The sequence below is a fragment of the Branchiostoma floridae genome, chromosome 2 (genome assembly GCF_000003815.2).
Source record: "Branchiostoma floridae strain S238N-H82 chromosome 2, Bfl_VNyyK, whole genome shotgun sequence".
Classification (NCBI taxonomy): domain Eukaryota; kingdom Metazoa; phylum Chordata; class Leptocardii; order Amphioxiformes; family Branchiostomatidae; genus Branchiostoma; species Branchiostoma floridae.
Genome location: NC_049980.1, coordinates 26,716,286 through 26,735,148, shown reverse-complemented (window position 1 = coordinate 26,735,148; position 18,863 = coordinate 26,716,286). Strand labels below are relative to the sequence as shown.

At 43.5% G+C, this 18,863-nt stretch overlaps 2 protein-coding genes across 3 annotated transcripts in view; both read left to right on the top strand.

Annotated features, from left to right (window-relative positions):
• LOC118407469 (pancreatic alpha-amylase-like) overlaps positions 1-8,052 on the top strand; it is a 36,680-nt gene extending 28,628 nt beyond the window's left edge. Inside the window, exons 5-14 of the mRNA XM_035807948.1 lie at positions 1,419-1,717; positions 2,496-2,691; positions 3,554-3,748; positions 4,092-4,216; positions 4,513-4,685; positions 4,982-5,091; positions 5,407-5,512; positions 6,125-6,240; positions 6,708-6,867; positions 7,097-8,052. Coding sequence (XP_035663841.1) covers positions 1,419-1,717; positions 2,496-2,691; positions 3,554-3,748; positions 4,092-4,216; positions 4,513-4,685; positions 4,982-5,091; positions 5,407-5,512; positions 6,125-6,240; positions 6,708-6,867; positions 7,097-7,296 — 1,680 coding nt within the window. The 3' untranslated portion in view covers positions 7,297-8,052. The remainder of the gene's footprint in view (positions 1-1,418; positions 1,718-2,495; positions 2,692-3,553; positions 3,749-4,091; positions 4,217-4,512; positions 4,686-4,981; positions 5,092-5,406; positions 5,513-6,124; positions 6,241-6,707; positions 6,868-7,096) is intronic.
• Positions 8,053-12,628: 4,576 nt separating this feature from the next.
• LOC118407477 (pancreatic alpha-amylase-like) overlaps positions 12,629-18,863 on the top strand; it is a 15,684-nt gene continuing 9,449 nt past the window's right edge. For both annotated transcript variants that reach the window (XM_035807971.1, XM_035807963.1), the window contains exons 1-4: positions 12,629-12,704; positions 13,476-13,648; positions 14,467-14,618; positions 17,180-17,369. In XM_035807971.1, coding sequence (XP_035663864.1) covers positions 13,478-13,648; positions 14,467-14,618; positions 17,180-17,369 — 513 coding nt within the window. In that variant the 5' untranslated portion in view covers positions 12,629-12,704; positions 13,476-13,477. The remainder of the gene's footprint in view (positions 12,705-13,475; positions 13,649-14,466; positions 14,619-17,179; positions 17,370-18,863) is intronic.

The window sequence follows — 18,863 nt, the reverse complement described above, 5'->3', positions numbered from 1 at the left end:
GCTCTTCCCAATTTGAGTTCGCAGAGAGAGCGCCGTGAGAGCGCCGTCCTAGTGGAAAGGGGGTAGTAGCATTTTTGAGGCCGTATGGGCAGTGTTTTTTTGTCTCTCACGATTCGAACCAAGGATTTCTGGGTACTGGGCTTGCAGTTACGACCCACGTTCATGGGTGTGTTTGGGATGTTTCCATAAAGTGTAAATAAAGTACACTGCGAAAGGGATACAGTATCAGTCCACTAAGGTACGTGATGGTAGGCCTAAGGGTGCTGCATTTTTGCCCTCTTGATGGTGTTAATGGACTCGTTGATCAACGCCCTTTGGGCACAACATTTAGGTTGTGTCTAGAATCACGTATCATGGAATATATAAAGTTCATCTAATTTAGCTTCAAATGTTCTGGGTCTCTGGTTTGACCTCTGATAATGGTTATCAGATGTAAAGTTGCATTCTCTTATTACCTCCATGAAATGTCATGGAGGTTATATTTTCACTAGCGTTTGTGTGTGTGTGTGTGTGTCTGTCAACAAGATAACTCAAGAACGGCTGGGTGGATTGGTTTCATACCTGATGTGTTGGTAGGATGTGATGAAAGCTGGAAATGATTAGATTTTGTGCCTCCTAGCGTCTTCCCTTGGTACTGCAGCAAAACTTCCGGTTTAGCTATCTCGTGTTCTGAACACGCTATGGTCACAATTTGTAACACAAATAGCTCTTGTGCTCAGAAAGAAGTGAAATAAGTTTGGTCCCTCTAGGGGCTAGTTTTGGAATAGCAGGGGCATTTTTGTCAAAAACTTCTGAAGAGGATAACCCAAGAAGGGAAAAACGGATTTTCATGATTTTTGTTATGTGGGTACCTTAGACAATGTTGCACAACATAAGATACTAATTATGCAAAATAGGAGAACATTTGGATAATTAATTCTATCATAGCAGTTTTTTTCTATGTATCTCTTGTCCCAGACATGGTATGGTCTTGACATTTAGGTAGATAGCTTTCAGCGTCATGACAAAGTGGGGCAAGTTTCAGCCCCTAACATTTAATTGTGGAACTGCAGGGGCATTTTTGTCAAGACACTCCAAAGAAGATAACTGCAGAAAGGAACGACGGATTGCCATCATTTTAGGCATGCAGGTAGCTTAGGCAAAAAAAAGAAAAAATTCAAAAATATAACATGGACAAAAATACGAATAAAAGTACAGAGAAGAAGTGGTGGCTAGCTCAAGTTTGTAATAACTTATGTTAACGCTGAAATGTGTACAATGGAAAGTAAAATATCAAACAAGACTATCACACTTTGTAAATGCAAGTAGCAAATAAATGAAATTAATAGATACATAAGTCTGACTTGCTCTTGTGGTTCTATGGATTGCGTGTTTTTTTTCTCATCTCCTCTTTCCTTTCTGCCTTTCTTCCCATGTAGATACGTAACTGCCGCCTTGTCAGCATGCTGGACTTGAACCACAGTAGTGACTACGTCCGTGGGAAGATCGCGGACTACATGAACTACCTTACCTCCATCGGAGTTGCCGGCTTCCGTGTCGATGCCGCCAAACACATGTGGCCGGGAGACTTGGCCGCCATCTTCGGCCGGCTCAGCGACCTCAACACCGCCTACTTCCCGTCAGGCTCCCGCCCCTTCATCGCCATGGAGGTCATCGACCTTGGTGGTGTAATTTCGTCATCAGAGTACATCCATATGGGGAGGATCACAGAGTTCAGGTAATCTTTCCACTTCACTTAAGCTTATAAGGAATATATTTTTTCCAGCTTTATGGAGCCACGGAACAAAGCAAGTGATCTTACAGTGTGATTCAGAAGTCACAAAATGGTCATGACAAGATTTTTAAAAGTATGTTTCTCAATACACTAAATGTACAATAAATGTGAACAGAAATCTAACTTTCGATCGACTTAAGTCAAGAAAACTTTCCATGGAGAAGAGACTTCCCCGCTAGACAAAAATGTTAAAAAAAAGAAAAGTAAGTACCTAGCAAGTATACCAGAATGAATGGTAACTATTGCTACTGACTGGTTATCAAATTTCTCTACATTTGGAGATAACCTAAAACTAGAAGCTTTCCTTTGCGTCTGGCGGTTTGATTAATTGTATGCAAACCATGTCATATTGGCCATGGCGGTGTGATAACGTGTACATGTACATGTATGTAATCCCTGTCATGTGTCATGCCGGCGTGATAACGTGTGCATGTATGCTGAAACCCTGTCATGGCTCATGGCGATGTGATAACGTGTACGTGTATGTTGAAACCCTCGCATGGCTCATGGCGGTGTGATAACGTGTGCATGTATATAATCCCTGTCATGGCTCATGGCGGTGTGATAACGTGTACTTGTACATGTATGCAATCCCTGTCATGTGTCATGGCGGCGTGATAACGTGCACATGTATGTGATCCCTGTCATGGCTCATGGCGCTGTGGTAGCGTGTACAATGTATGTAATACCTGATATGCCTCATGATGTTGTGATATTACAGGTACGGCAAGCAGATCGGACAGATCTTCAGAAAGCAGTACGGACAGACGCTGGCATATTTGCAGTACATTGGCGAGAACTGGGACAAGGAGTCGGACAACAACGTGCTGGTGTTCGTGGACAACCACGACACCCAAAGGAGCCACGGGGCAGGCGGAGAGTCCATCCTCACCTTTAGAGACAGCAAGCTGTATAAGGTGGGGCAAATTATCATTTCAGGTACGGAGGCTTTGCTTTTGGTGTGTCTGTTTATTTGTGTCCGTACTTATTTGACTCTGGTGGAGTGGAAGAATGCGATGGAGAAGATGGTGTAACCGGGAACTGGAAGGATAGGAAGGTTGACTAAGAGGTCAAAGGTTGTTCCCACAGCTGACAGGAAGTGATACTGTTGGTGAAGTCAAGAACGCTCGGATGGTATGTAGGTGAGAGTGGAGTACGCACTATGTGAAATGAACGTGGTTGTATCATATTATTGACAGGTATTATGTATGTCATCGATTTTTCAGTACGTGTGCCTGTTATGTTAATAAAATAAATAGAATAAATGAATAAAACTGTTCTTGCGTGTCCATTGTTATTTATATAGACCGTCAGTAGAGTGGGAAGTCATGTCACCGCAAAGGTGAGACGTGAGGAATCGAAAGAGGTATCAGACCAGGACAGGTCATGGGCCAATCATAATCATAAAATCATTAAAACACAACGTACTGAATGCATAAAGGCAGGGGGTCTTCTATTCTTTGATCCCTCAGTAGAAGAGGTCAGTTTTGATCTGTTTGTCTGAGTTTTTGCAGTTATGTCCATTCCATATGCTAGCCACGTTCAGCCATGGACTGGTGTCACATTAACTAGAAGTAGATTAGAAAGATACTTGTATATTTAGTGATTAGCAAGTTGCAATTATGTATGTCCAACTGACCAAGTGAAATGTCTTCTTCTGAAATTTCATTCAAAAACATGAATTAAAGATGTAACGATGTCTTTATCAAGTGCGTTCTCTCAACCACTGATAGGGCAATGATTCGAGGAATTCAGCCACCAGTTGTTGTTTTTCCTCAGATGGCCAATGCTTTCATGCTGGCGTTCCCGTACGGCTTCGTTAGGATGATGAGTAGCTACTACTGGGACCAGTGGTGGGAATTGCAGTCGTGGGGCTTGAAGGACAGCAACGACTGGATCGGGCCGCCAGCCGACGGTAGCGGCAACACTATGGGGGTGTCAATCAACAATAAGGGCAACTGCCGCAACGGATGGGTGAATGTTGTTTTAATACACAAAGAAGAAAAGGACAATTTAGTATTGCACTCATGTTAGTACCCTATTTTAACAGTGCTACATACAAATGACAGACATAAGGTAAAGGTATTTCCCTTGCCTTTTTGAGGCCGTAGGTACAGATCCCAAGTTGTTATCCACTGGGTCCTAGGCACGGTATTGGAATACGGGTGGGTGGGTGTTTGTTTCATGTACGTCTGTTGGTATTTAAACCTGTCCATCGCAAGTGACGTTCGACATCTCCAGGCAACCTCAATGTGTCTAAAATGTGATTAACGCAATCCACACGTCCTAACCTATATATATCTTCTGGCAACGGTAGATATGTGAGCATCGCTGGCGTCAGAATCGCAACATGGTGATGTTCCGTAACGTGGCAGCCGGGCACGGCATGTTCAACTGGTGGGACAACGGCTACCACCAGATTGCCTTCTCCAGAGGAGACAGGTAACGTTAACCGCCAGGAGCGGTTAGCTACTCTCGTCAGAGTACTATGTATAGTACAAAATGCTTTATATGTCAGCAAACAAGAATCAAGTTGTAGAAAACAATGTGGAAGAAAGCAAGAACATTACATGGACTATTCTGGCAGACTAGGGCAGCACAGATCTGCAGAGCAGAACACAAATGTGTGGGACAAAACAAAACATGTGTAATGATGTTTCAAGTTATTCCGTTTGCCTGACTTCAATGAAGTTTCATGTTATGCGCTGAACTTTCTTGAAAACTCCTGGTCTCCACAGGGCCTTCATTGCCATCAACAACGAAGGCTTGTGGGCACTGGACGCGACCCTGCAGACAGGTCTCTCCTCTGGCGACTACTGTGACGTCATATCCGGTGATCTTTCTAACGGAGGCTGTACGGGAAAGACCATTACTGTGGGCGGGGACGGCAGGACTCACATTTACATCGCAGGTGAATAAGAGCACATATCATCGTAATGTATGGACCATCTTATAGATTATTTCTCGCCCTGAACAATAGTTTGGAGACCTCAAGTCTCCATGAAATATTCTGATTATGCAAATTTACATCTCTAGCCCCCTTGATGGATTATGATGATATATGGTAATATGTTGGTAGGTGTTAGGTACTGCAGCAAAACCGGGTTTTGTTATCTTTCGACCTGAAAGTCCAATGGTCTTAATTTACTCATGTGTAAGTATGCTGAATAAGATTCTCTATTTGATGAAAATAACTGATTTTTCCAGGTGATGACGAGGTCCCAATGATCGCCATCCACGCAGGCTCTAAAGTATGCAGGGGTAACGGAATCGACACAGGGCCCACAGACCCAGTGCACCCTACACCCCCTGCCCCGGTCAGTGGTTGAGACAAAAGACCGACATGAAAATAAGTGAAAGCTCTACGGAACCTCTTTGCACCTCGTGGAGGCTGCTGAAACGTTTTCCTTGAACTTTCACGTCTTTTCTTTGCAAGCCCTCCTTCTTTTATTACTATGCAAGGCCGAGTCTACATGTAGGCCGAGTGTATAATGTAAGGTCCATAAAATTGTGGACGAAGTGGCGATATTAACGTTGATGCAACCCAGTATCCGAAGTTGTTGTTAACATGTTATATCACACGGCGACGTTGTAATCACAACCCTGTGTTGCTGTGTGCATTCTGCTTACAGATCAGCCCAACAGGGACAGCGAGAACAGTTGTTTTCATCAAGAAGCAGACGTCATACGAACAGTACGTGTTTCTCAGAGGTGGCGTTGGATACGGAGATAGACCAGGTGAAGTAAACTATGCTAACAGGTTCCTATCAATGTAGATTACTTTCATTGTTTCTTTTAAAATCAAGAGCTGTCATGGCTTCGACTATTTTCATTTACATAATCTGAGAAAATGCTACAATAGCTTTCTTTGCTAAAACTTTCATATATTGAGCATATTGTTCTTCAGCTAGAGAACATGGTCACCTGTAATAATTTATGCAAATGAGGACCTCATTTCTATAAACAATGAGAAACTTTACAGTATGTCACAAGTCACTCATAACACACCGCCTTTTTTGACAGCAATGTCCTACAAACTTTTATCGCGTAAAACAATCTTCATAGATCGGACACGAATAGTAAAACACACCAACAATCATTTACTAGTATACCTACTGTATAAACAATAAATCCGTCGCAATGACAATGCTTTTTATCACCACACTTGTTTCATGTATGAGTAATTTTGCTTTCCCTTAACTCTTCACATCTTCACCACTAACAGGACGTACTGAATGCTACTAAACACAATAAAAACAACACTACATCGATTCCATAAATTTGCTAAAGGACGAAGTGGGGTTTTGCAAAAAGATTTCCTAAAAATTGGACCAACCCGTCTGTTTTCAGGATGCACAAGTGATGCAGTGTTAAGCCAATGTGCAATCCCCATCTCGCACAGAATCAGAGGCACCAACACGGTAGGAGACAACCATCTGGACTGGTATGGTATCGAGTGCGGACAGGTACATATAGATTTAAATGAAACACCGTGAAATTAATAAGAATGATAAAGAAACATCTGAACAGAAACGGCGGCTAGGGCTGGGGTTGATGTTCGAGTTAGGGATCCTCTTGACTGCGAAACGTCTTGACGGCGAATATCAAGGTAGACGGGGGCTGCCGTACGTTCCAACGTCGCTATGTTCAGTGAGTCTTCTATGGAACAGACGCCATCGTCATACTTTGACTGCAGCTGTTAGCTCATCTTCGCACATGATTATTATTCATCAAAAATTTACTGCCTTTCGTATTTAATATTTATAGATGTGCTCGTGATAGAATTTCTTTATCATGGGAAGGTGTTGTGATGACAGATGTTTCTCCCTTTATTAGTTTATGTGTTAGTTTAAAGCCCCCGGCAACATTTGGCAGCTGCCCGAAACTATTAACCACATTCCTGCTTCATTTCAATCCGTCCCTCCGACCGAAGGAGCTTAGAGCACAGGGCAGTCCTCTGGTCTGGACCACGAATAACCCCAACAACGCGGCTACAGTCAACTCTCAGGGGTACGGCTACACACCACTCAACCAGTGGGGGGACCACTACTGGATGCTAGACGTGGATATGGACTGTTCGCGAACAGAATACGGTAACGATCAAATGTTTTGAAGGAAAGACATTAGCCACAGAATATTATAGAGTTGAAAAGATCCAGCCTCTACCATTTTAAAGAGAAGTCATCATCATCATCATCATCATCAGTCACTGGGTTCTGCAGTGCATCTACAGTCTTTAGAAAGTCCTTTAGCTGCATTCAGTCTTTCTTCATGAGAAGTCATGGTTCAGTTAAAAACTGATTACTGTCCTCTTTGTTCCAGGTTGGTTTGAGGTGAAAGCCATGACCATTGTCCGTTATCCTGGCGGCGGTGTCCAGTGGGAGAGTGACCGGAACCAGGGGACGTGTGGTGGGACGGCGGGCGGGACCAAGCCCTACTCCTCCGGTAACCACTTCGCACGCTGCGGCAAGATCAACGCCTTCGACTTTGACGGCAACGCTTGTACCATCAACGAGTTTTAAGATTACTTAGAAATTTTGCTGATTATTCTGCTTATGTCACATGTTTTATGGATGAGATCTATTTGTGAAAACCGTAGGAGGGAGAGAGGCAGGAAGGAAGATGGAAATGATAAGAGAGACGATAAGAACAAGAAACGGAACTTGATACCTTCGACGTACATCATTTTGGTAGTGGACTTTATTAGATAAGAGGTAGACAAATTTTGGTCACCGTGACAGCATTGATGATTATAGTTGGTGAGTTAAGTAGTATCGCAAGGATTGTTTATTTTTTCTCATACATACAGACAAGAAATTATAGCATAATAAAAGGATGATAGATAGATAAATAAAACATAAGGGGAAGCTAGCTAGCTAAAGGGTACTGTATTGACCTCCCCAAAATCTTATGACATTAGAATACAAGCGTTGTGGTTATAAGGTGCAAATAAATAAGCAAACTAAAAAGGCATATTTGCAAGCAAAAGCAGTATGTTAACCTTTGCCTAACATTTCTACCAAGAAGGGCATGCAGTCGTAGTTGCAGACGTTGAAACATGACAAGTCAAGAAGAAGCGGATGGATTTTCATAATTTTTGTCGTTAAATCAAATAACGACCAACGTTATGATACGTAAATCATGCAAACTAGGTTAATAGTTTGCACCATTAATGACAGGATAGCAGGAATTTCAAAGGTAACTTTGTTCGTGAGGAACATCTATTGTTGATAGATATTGTTACATCTCACGTGTAATTTAGAGAGATAATAAAATAATAAAAGCAAATGCCGCTTTGTATCATTGAAAATGGTCAAGGTTAGTGAGGTCGCGTGGCGCAGCGGCAGCGTGTTTGACTCAGGACCGAGAGGTATCGAAAAAAAGCACTTTACACGACTTTCCTCACTTTCCTCAGGTTCAAATGAGTACCTAGCTTCGGCTAGGGCCGTCCCTCGGATAGGACGTTAAATGGAGGTCCTGTGTAAGGGGAGAACCACACCCCACGCACTTTAGCCCTTGAACCCAATCGAAAATTTGTCTCTCATGGGGCATATAATAGTTCCATTCGGAAGGTCTTGTGCTGACAGATATTTCTCCCTTTATTATAGTTTTAGCGATAGTTTATATTGCTCCCATCAACTATCAATCACCTTCCTGCTTCATTTCAATCCGTCCCTCCGACCAAAGGGCCTTAGTGCACAGGGTAGTCGTCTGGTCTGGACTACGAGTAACTCCAACAACGCGGCTACAGTCAGCTCTCAGGGGTACGGCTACACACCACTCAACCAGTGGGGGGACCACTACTGGATGCTAGATGTGGATATGGACTGTTAACGAACATAACGGTATGAAATCGAAAGTATCTGTTTGTTTCTCAAATCCTACTGAACACATAGTAGTCCAAGCTCAATTTGAGCTGGCATAGTCCATAAACACAACAGAATAAACAAACCTTAAAAACTATTCTATTGATAAGGGCAATCCAAGATGGAGTTCTCCTGGAATACCGGAATGTCAACTGTAGTCCGAAGTCGAACTGCTCAGAATGATAATCCGAATGATGTCATCGGGAAGGTGATCTGTAAGTCGGTTATGACTGCCTTAAATATGTGCGGTATTAACCTGGAACGCAGAAGTGGCTGCCAACAGCCACAGCTCCCTGGCACAGTGTTGCAGATTCAAATCACATCCGAGTTCCACAGGTTTACAAACACATGTCCGGCCATGTAATCACGGTATAACTTGCATAGTGTTGCCGCGATCCCGATCACGTCCGAGTTAAACACGTAAACACACGTCAGGCCATGTTATCATGACACAGCTCCCTATCACAGTGTTGAAGATCCCGTTCACGCCCGAGGTAAACACATAAACACACGCCAGGCCAGGTTATCACGGTACAGCTCCCTAGCACAGTGTTGCAGATCCCGTTCACGCCCGAGGTCAACGCATAAACACATGTCAGGCCAGGTTATCACGTTATAACTATCACAGTGTTGTGGATCCCGTTCACGCCCGGGGTCAACACATAAACACATGTCAGGCCAGGTTATCACGGTATAACTAGCACAGTGTTGTAGATCCCGTTCACGCCCGGGGTCAACACATGAACACATGTCACTATTGTCAGGCCAGGTTATCACGGTACAGCTCCCTAGCACAGTGTTGTGGATCCCGTTCACGCCCGGGGTCAACACATAAACACATATCAGGCCAGGTTATCACGGTATAACTTGCACAGTGTTGTAGATCCCGTTCACGCCCGGGGTCAACACATGAACACATGTCACTATTGTCAGGCCAGGTTATCACGGTATAATTAGCACAGTGTTGTAGATCCCGTTCACGCCCGGGGTCAACAAATAAACACGTGTCAGGCCAGGTTATCACGGTATAACTAGCACAGTCGGTTGTAGATCCGGATCCCGTTCGAGTCCAACACGTAAACACACATCAGGCCATGTTATCACAGTATAATTAGCACAGTCTTGTAGATCCCGATCACGTCCGAGATCAACACGTAAACACACATCAGGCCATGTTATCACGGTATAACTAGCACAGTGTTGTAGATCACGATCACGTCCGTCTTCAACACGTAAACGCACGTCAGGTCAGGTTATCACGGTATAACTAGCACGGCTGCAGATCCCGATCACGTCCGACTTCAACACGTAAACAAAAAAAATGTTATCACAGTATAAAGAAATACGCTGTCCGAACCAACGGGCTCCCATTTCCTGGCCGCGAGAAGGATTATCAACATCTCAAGCGAGCGTATCTTTGATCCGAACTTCTCCAACACGTGGTCTGGGAACAAACTGTGAAGAACTGTCCCGAGTCGCGAAATCTGCCGCACCCCGTGGCACCAGCATCAGTCATAACCAACTCGTCCGGATAGCTACAAATGTCGGGAACCATCATCGATACACCGTTGTATGTGTCCATGACTCTTTGCCACCACAGAAAGCCCGATCGGAAGTCCCGTGACAACCGCAGACTGTGGTGATTCCGCAGTAATGAACGCAATAGCTTCAACATTCAAGATATAAACAACCGCCCAGGTGGCACAATGTCGAGCCTACCAATGAGAGACTGAATGTCACGTAGTGATTCATATGTTGCAAAACTAACGTTGGATTAAACAGCTCTGACGGAATATTGATATGTTATAAACTACGAATTCCAAATATCAATTATTAGTATGTCTGTGTTCATAATTCTCGAGTAACGTTCTCCAAGTATATATTTTTAGCTTTGATTTCACAAGTACTGGCCTAAGTGCGCCGATAAAATTGTGAAGATTACCGTGTGTCGCGAACTCTTCATGTAACTTGATCATCTTGTGAAAGTTCGCGTGAAGGACCGAGTCCCTGGGAGAGGTGGGCGGGGTCTCCGGAGTTGTGGTTTGTTCTGTCTGTGGAGCCGCCAAATGGCCGGGGTTCGTACTGGCAATCCTGATTCGGATGTGGTGCTCGGATGTCGGACACGTTGCCACGAGCGGCGCCAGCTTGTGTCCGGTAGTGGCTCTCTCTGATGGCATCAAAGGTGCCGCGGCTTCCCCACGTGAGCGATCCATACTCTACCCCGTATAGTAAAGATGCGTGGACTTCCCGAACCAACTTCCAGTCATAGTTCACAGCATCGAACGTAAGGTCTGCCAGATGAACTAACTGATGCTCTGCGTCAACCGAAACCCGGTCCGAATAAAGAACATTCTTCAGAAAGCCGCGCACAAACATTAGCAATGATAACTGATCACAAGCCACGCCCCCTTTATTTCCATATCCTGAGAAGTGCACCATAGGTTGTGGCCAATCAAGTTTGACATGACGGGTGCCCGAATCATCAATAGTACGAATTCGACCGCTCTTACCTGCCCGGCGTCGGCGGCGCTTAGTAGAACGTGAGCGGGAATCATCAGACATACCCGAAGTGCCCGAATCATAGCTATCACAGCGCCGGCGTGATATGGAAAGTTTTGAAGAGACACGTTCCCCTTTCATCTTGCAACTCTTCCCGCGCGACCCCCTGCGTCGTTGGCGCCTCCCGGGTTTTCTCATGAAATCCTACCCCGTGCTGTCTGACTGCGACAAACTTGAAACGGAGCCGCGATCCTCGTAACGCTTGCTCCTGGGTTGTTTCCCACGGCTGGTATGTGGATCCAACAACTCGTCCCGCGCTTTATCTACTTCCTTGATCAGTTCCTTGATTGACCCCGGGACTTCTGAGATCGCAAATGTCAGATGCTGTCCGACCAGACCGCTCGCACCAGGTCGGAAACTTTGCTGTGATTGTCCCGCAGGAAACCGCAACTTCTCCTCAACGTGAGAGCTGCCCCGCTGCTGCTTGAAACTCTTCATCCGATGGACCTTCTCGTCGCTCAAACTTGCAGTTCCCGCGGCCGTATGAACCTGGACGGCCTCTCACTGGGAGTCGACACGCTCCTCAGTGACGTCCCGACGTCTCTTGCACAAAATCAGACTCCATACGAGCAAATCCGAGAGAACAGAAACTATGAAAAGGGAGAACAGAGAAGATCCGTGCGACCCGCCTGCCCAGCAAACTTCGAGTGACGTCACTCTCACGTGTTCCGGGTCAAAGGGCAAACGGGCCGAACAAAGACAGATACAGTTTGCGATCAATTATTAAAAATTACAAAATGAAATTTTTCTCACATTAACGATAGGATACCAGTTCAAGTATGAAAGTCATTAGCTAGTTAAAAAGAGGAGGGGTGAATTTCGGAAAGATGAACCAGAGATGAAAGAGAAAAAAATAAACAAAGAAAGCAATATTTACCATCGACATACGTCATTTTGGTAGTAGATTTTATTTGATGAGAAGTATGTAAATTTGGTCACCCTCTAGAAATGACAACATATTAGGCACTGGCAATGATTGTTTGTTTACTCGCATAGCAATACAAACATCAAATCAAATCGATTCTTCTGTGACGTTAACAATCGTGGCAAAGATGATACTTCCACATTTGAAACATTTTTATGGATTCTCTCGGGCCTGGTCAGTCTTTATTTCAATTGTACTGGCCATATAATAAGTTTACGCCACACGTACAGGCCCTGGGTTAACTGGAAATCAGTATGTTTTTTTGCTGATTTCCTGTATTACTTCTGTTTCATAACCATTCCCATCACATGGACTAAAAACGTGAGACAATGCAACGTGTTCTGTTAGGCACTCGTTGGTCGCTCTCGAGGACAGAGCTGTCCAAACAGCCGCCTGGGTATTCCCACGGAGGGTATAGGATTCAGGCAACGTGGTTGGTCAGATTTATCACGTGATAGGCAAAAGGACACATGTAGCTCAGTATGTAGCTCTATTTCCCCCATCATTCTTTTCTCGACTTTTTTCAAAACGAGACGTGTTATCTGATTCTGTAGTTCACCGACAAGGACAATTATCCACGGTATGTACCGATTGTTTAAAAGTGCTGCCTCATTTTTTTATATACTGTACTGTTCAGTTTAATTTTTCGTACAGACTAGTACGGTATAGAGGGGAATGCTGAGAGACGGACGCGTGTGTTTGTTTAAGAAGTTAGGAGAAGCTACAATCGTACCTGTTTTATCATGATCGTAACGGGGAAGGCAATGCCAATAAAAGCGTTGTCATTGTGTTGAGGTTGTGGAAATGTGTCCATTTAGCGTATTTTCGGATTGTGTTCATGTCAAGAGGACATTGGGGGCCGTTAGCAGGTGAACTGGAGGTATTATGAACGCTGTGGAACGTATAGAGAGGTCCTCGGTCAGTATATCTACGCTAAAAAAATGCTATCATACAAATCCTTCCCCACCACATACAGCGATCACCACAGCCGTAACGTACCAGATTTGCCACATTGGCTGGCGGGGTAAATGACATTTCCAGCCACCCCATTTTGATTCCCTTGCTTGAATTTTACTTTATGAAGACGGTCCAGAGTTACACCTTCAGTGTAAATTATCAACATGAAATGTAGATAAGAAAGTGATGAGTTTATCACTGCCATATTTATAGAAACATGAGACAAATGTCATTAATTAGCATACAGGCGGAGTTGTGTTTGTCTTTGTTGTAGGCCCAAACTGTGCGAGTCTTGCATCATTTTCTCACGCCCACCTATCCTGCAATATGGCGGTATTTTTCAAACATTTTTCTGTCTGTTTTAGTATTTTACTTTTCATTTCTTTTCTTTTAGAAATGTCTATGATAATCCTGCTCCTTGCGGGGCTGAGCGGCACTCTGGCCCAACATGCCCCGCACACGGCTGACAACAAACAGGCCATCGTGCACCTGTTTGAGTGGAGATGGGCTGACATCGCCGCGGAGTGTGAGACGTTTCTGGGACCCTACGGCTTCGGAGGTGTACAGGTCAAGCCTAAATAAATGTCAAGCCTAAGACAATTGAAGAGATACCAAACCCTTCCGAGTTTGATATCTCGAGTTCTGAAAGTGGCATGATCGTGATTTTTTTAGTGATAGATAGCCCTTAGCTTGATGAGGCGGGAGGGTTTACGTTTGGGCCCCCTAGTGGCTTGTTTTGGAATTGCAGGAGCCTGTTTAGGGTCATACTTTGGAAGGGAATAACTCAAGAAGGGGTTAACGGATCGTCATTATTTTTGGTATATATATCTATTTAGCTTAAGTGATGGTTCCTATTGTGAAATATTAATTATGCATAATCATTGAGGAAATTGTCTAAACCTGCTCTGCTCAATTATAGGGGTATTGCAACATTTGATATTTGTAACTGAGAAAGACAAGAATGTCAATGTTGATAGATAAATGTTGTGCAAACATCTAATTTGCAAAATTAATGAGAAAGTGTTATAATCCCACTGTGGTAAATGACTGGAATTTCGTACTTGTGGCATTTGGAAGTTATTAACAGGTGAACATCATTGAACATGAATTATGCAAATAAGGACCTAATTTGCATAAACTATCAAAAATGTGATTAAAGCCTTCATTCCGAACATAGATTGTGTACATCAGTTGCTTGGCTGGAGGAGATGATCAATTAATGTAATTTATGCAAATGACGAACTTATTTGCATGATTGATAACAAACACTATCATTATGAAATACGTGTGTCCACAAAAAAATGCGTTGAAACATGCGAGAACGCAGCATTCTAACATAGCAATGTAGATGCATATCGAATTACCTAAACTTTAATTTTCACTAGGTGTCGCCACCGACTGAAAACCGTGTGATCACCAGTCCGAACCGGCCGTGGTGGGAGCGCTACCAGCCAATCAGCTATCGCCTCAACACCCGCAGTGGCAACGATGAGGACTTCAAGGACATGGTTCACCGCTGTAACCAGCAGGGAGTCAGGTACTGAACACATCATGAAATACTATGGGTACCATCAAACAAATCATCAGAGCCTTGTAAAGTACAGTGATCATTATTTAGCTATTATCATATAGCCAGGCGACGTCGACTAATCAGAAGGCCACATTTGATGTTGGTTAAGCCACGTTATTCACTGGTCATTAATTAGCCAAAAATCCTAGTTAATGACCACTTGACAATACCATTATCCATGGGAGTACACTCTTTTTGTCAACATTTGTAGCACTTTCCTTCGTTGAATAAAATGTTTACCGTCTTGACATAAATTATCATAATGTGAGAAATATGTTATTAAACAAAGCATCAATAAAAGCGAAACTTTGAGTGGAAGGACAGAAAATATAATTCACGCCAGAAAAAAAGGGCAGGACAAACAAAATTTGGATCTCGTCTATGGGCTACTATACAGGCTTGTCATCTGACGTCGTCTGCACCATGTTGGATTAAAGCATACGTCTGTAAACCACACGAAGATGTGACTGCTTAATTCAATTACCTGCCACCATGGTCGTCGTAGGATTCACATTATAATTAGTATGACGTCAATGAAAATCCAGTATACTATATGATGTGATGCGTCCTCCGGAGCTGAGTTGTCACGTCTAGATATATGACAATGTCTAAATTTTTATATGATAATAACGTTAATGGCCTACTTTCCTTTGGTGCATACGGTGCCATAATTCATGACCGGTTCCTATAACCACCTCAACAGCGGCCTAACTACGCTCGGCCATTGCTAGTGAAACAAGAAATCTTTTTAAAAAAGCTGTGCCTTGCCGCGTGGTAGGAATATCGTCAGGAAAAGGTAGGTCGGCACTTCAAGCCCGGCAAGGCAAAATGCTGTGCCTTGGCGTGCAGTAAGGATAATTTGCTTGTCTGCTAAATACGTATTATTAAAATTTTGACACTAGAAACCACGAAAATGAGAAAATCTTACGATTATATTTGAAAGGCAACACTCTGAAAATACAAATGGCATTCTGTGCCCATCATCAACCCAAAATACGATCTTTTTCACGTGTTTACGGTATAGGCCGCATGTAGCCAGTCACAAGTATGCAAATGAGCTAACTATATTTAGTACCATGCAAACACCGCATGTGACCATGTTGGAACACGTTTTCAGCTGTGTTTGCCGACGAATTCCTGCCGTTAGGGAGAATTTGCGGCCTCAAAACTGATATCACAAGTGAAGCGAAGTTATAGTTGTTGTTTTACTTTCATTATTTTGAAAGAACTTTGTAGCGTCATAGCGAGATCAACCGATATGTTTGGATGACATAGCGGCGCGGAAATATATGCTTCGACGGCGTGAATTTTGAGCAAAAATACCGCAGAATTATGGTTAGAAAACCCAAGGAGCTTTTATCCTTGGAAAACCCCACATTTTATTATTTCAGGGGTCCCTGGTCCAATTTAAGTGTAATAAGTGTACCGTCCAAAATAAGAACGTAGCGGGTGGATTCTGCGGCTGAAAAAAATAAACGTAACTGTTACCTAAACATGCACTCTTGAAAATGCAGACCAAAAAGTCCCAAAGGTGGGTTTTCATGGTTCTGGTCGCATGACGAAAATATTCTTATATCAAATGGATGTTATAAAAAGGTAAAAGGACAATTGAAAAAAAAAAACTTTCACTAGGCGGGTTCGAACCGGGGTCGGCAGTGTGGCGACTAATCACGCTAACCACTACGCCATGCTAACATTCACAGTACCAACTCGTATTAACAGGTATCCAAATCTAAGGCATAACTTGAATACGTCCGTTCATTCCAAGATTCAAAGATTCTAATGTCTAATCCTCCGAAAAATGTCTAAACAACTGTTACTTATGTGAAAAGTTTGTAATGAGACGAGAGCCTGGCAAAATAATGTCGGGAAAGGCATGTTACAAGCTCTGATTGGCTGGCTGGAATCTCGGTGTGTCAATAGCCTGTTTAGGCTATAGGCACACTCAGTGTGTCAATAGCCACAGCGATATAACAAAATGATCCTAAATATTATCTATTGCGACTTCTCGTGTGACGTTTTGAGCTGGCGCTCTCCTAAACTCACGTTAGCGTTTTGCTGCGGTCTCGGAAGGCCTCTCCAACGTTTTGATGACGTCATGGCTACTTATATATTCACATACAATTTATTAGCCTGATTTGGAAATTGTTTCATCTTTATGAATAGCTAATGCAATTCTTGTTGCGAGATAATGCACTTGATTTTATGTCACTCCAAATGAATTTGGAATTTTACCATACAAACGCTTCATTTATTCAATGTAACCAAATATTAAATGCTTTTAGAACCGACCGCAAACAGAAACAAATACGTAAAATGGACGGTTTAAAATTCAACAGGGATGTACCATTGTCTGCCTGAGCCGTCAAACTTGTCCATGAGAAAGGCGATTTGGAAGGGCCTTTGGAAGGGGCTTTGGAAGGGCTGGGTTAAAAGGTCCGTCCATTGATCCATGGAAAAAAGCTGGCGTAAAGCCTTGCCTGGCGGCAAGGCAAAAAATGGTGTTTCTCATTCAAATGTTCCCTTAGAATCTACGCGGATGTCGTCATCAACCACATGTGCGCTGATGGCGGCTCGGGAAACGGCACGGGCGGGAGTCACTTCAACGCCGACAGCCTGGATTTCCCGGGCGTCCCCTTCGGAACCGATGACTTCACCGACTGCGGCACGTGCGGTACCAGCGACTGCAGCATCCAAAACTATAGCGATGTTAATCAGGTGAGGCATTATTGCTTTACGACAGACATAAACAGAACCGCGATGTGGCACTGTACTCTATTCAGTACAGTACTTTATTCTAACAGTGCCACATGCATCAACGACCGGAGGTCGGGACTAGGCTCGTACATATTTCACTCCATGGGACCATATCTTACATAGCTTGCTCTAAATTCTCAAAATCAATACCAGAGTCTCTAATTAAAGTGTCCGTAAAACTAAAAGTCAAACTTCTGCAATGTACCCGGCCACTTGGTTTCCATAGAAGAACAGAAGGACACTAATTCCTGTTTTGCTCGGCAACAGTGTCTCCGCAAATTCTACCCTTCGGTGAGCCAGTTTCTGAGATAGCTGTGGAAGACTTCCATATATGGTTTTGAGTGTAGCATGTTGAGTCCAAGATATGATCTGTGCTCTGCGAAGTAACAGAAAAGTGCCACATAAAAGGACAGATAGAACGTAAACTTAAGGTAGTCTCTCGGGATTCGAACCAATTGGTAAGGACCTCTAGCTCTGGGTACTGGACCTGCAGTTACGACCCCAAGTTCATGGGACTGTCTGAGATGTTTTGATTAAGAATAAAATTACATCTATATATGTTTACCATGGTTTGACGAATATCGTTACCATCCATCTATGTCATTGCACTGCACTCATACCATACTCGAATATCGATTTTGCTAAAAGGGCCTTCACACTGAAACCGAATCAGCAGGAATCAAGCAGGAACAGCCGGAATGAAGTATTTCCAAAAGTTGTGCCACATTTGGGTGGGAATTACAAATGGACCTTATATCCCCTTCACATGAGAAGGAATGAGCCAAAATGCCGTCAGAATAAAAATTATTTTCTATTCCTGTGAATTCGTAGTGTATTCTAAATCTGATTCTTTTGGCCACAATTTGGCAGGATTCGAAGTGGCTTGCTGTTTCGATTCTCCATCGAATGAGATAAGAATGTTTCGAATAATGTTGGAATGCCGTAAAATACGGTCAAACTGCAGTTAGACATTCGATATTTCTCCACTTCGAATTTGCACCTCGACAGTTTTTAACATCTCAAAAACTTTCGAGCCAGCCAAAAGAACGGACACAAATAGCTGGAATGCAGTGATAATTTCTGGAACACACTACGAATTGCCAAGAATTGCCAGGAATAGAAAAGAATTTTCATTCCGACGGCATTCCGGCTGATTCTTGCTCTCGTGTGAAGGGGGCTTTACAAATAAAATTAGTCCATTTTGGGTGCTGTTAATGCTGCAGCCCGTAGTCCCAAGCCACACACGTCTGTAGCCCGTGTGTTACTATGGATGGCGTGTTGTTTTCTTATCTCCCCTCCCTTCCTTCCTTCCTTCCTTCCTTCCTTCCTTCCTTCCTTCCTTCCTTCCTTCCTTCCTTCCTTCCTTCCTTCCTTCCTTCCTTCCTTCCTTCCTTCCTTCCTTCCTTCCTTCCTTCCTTCTTTCCTTCCTTCCTATAAATTCCTTCCTTCTTTCCT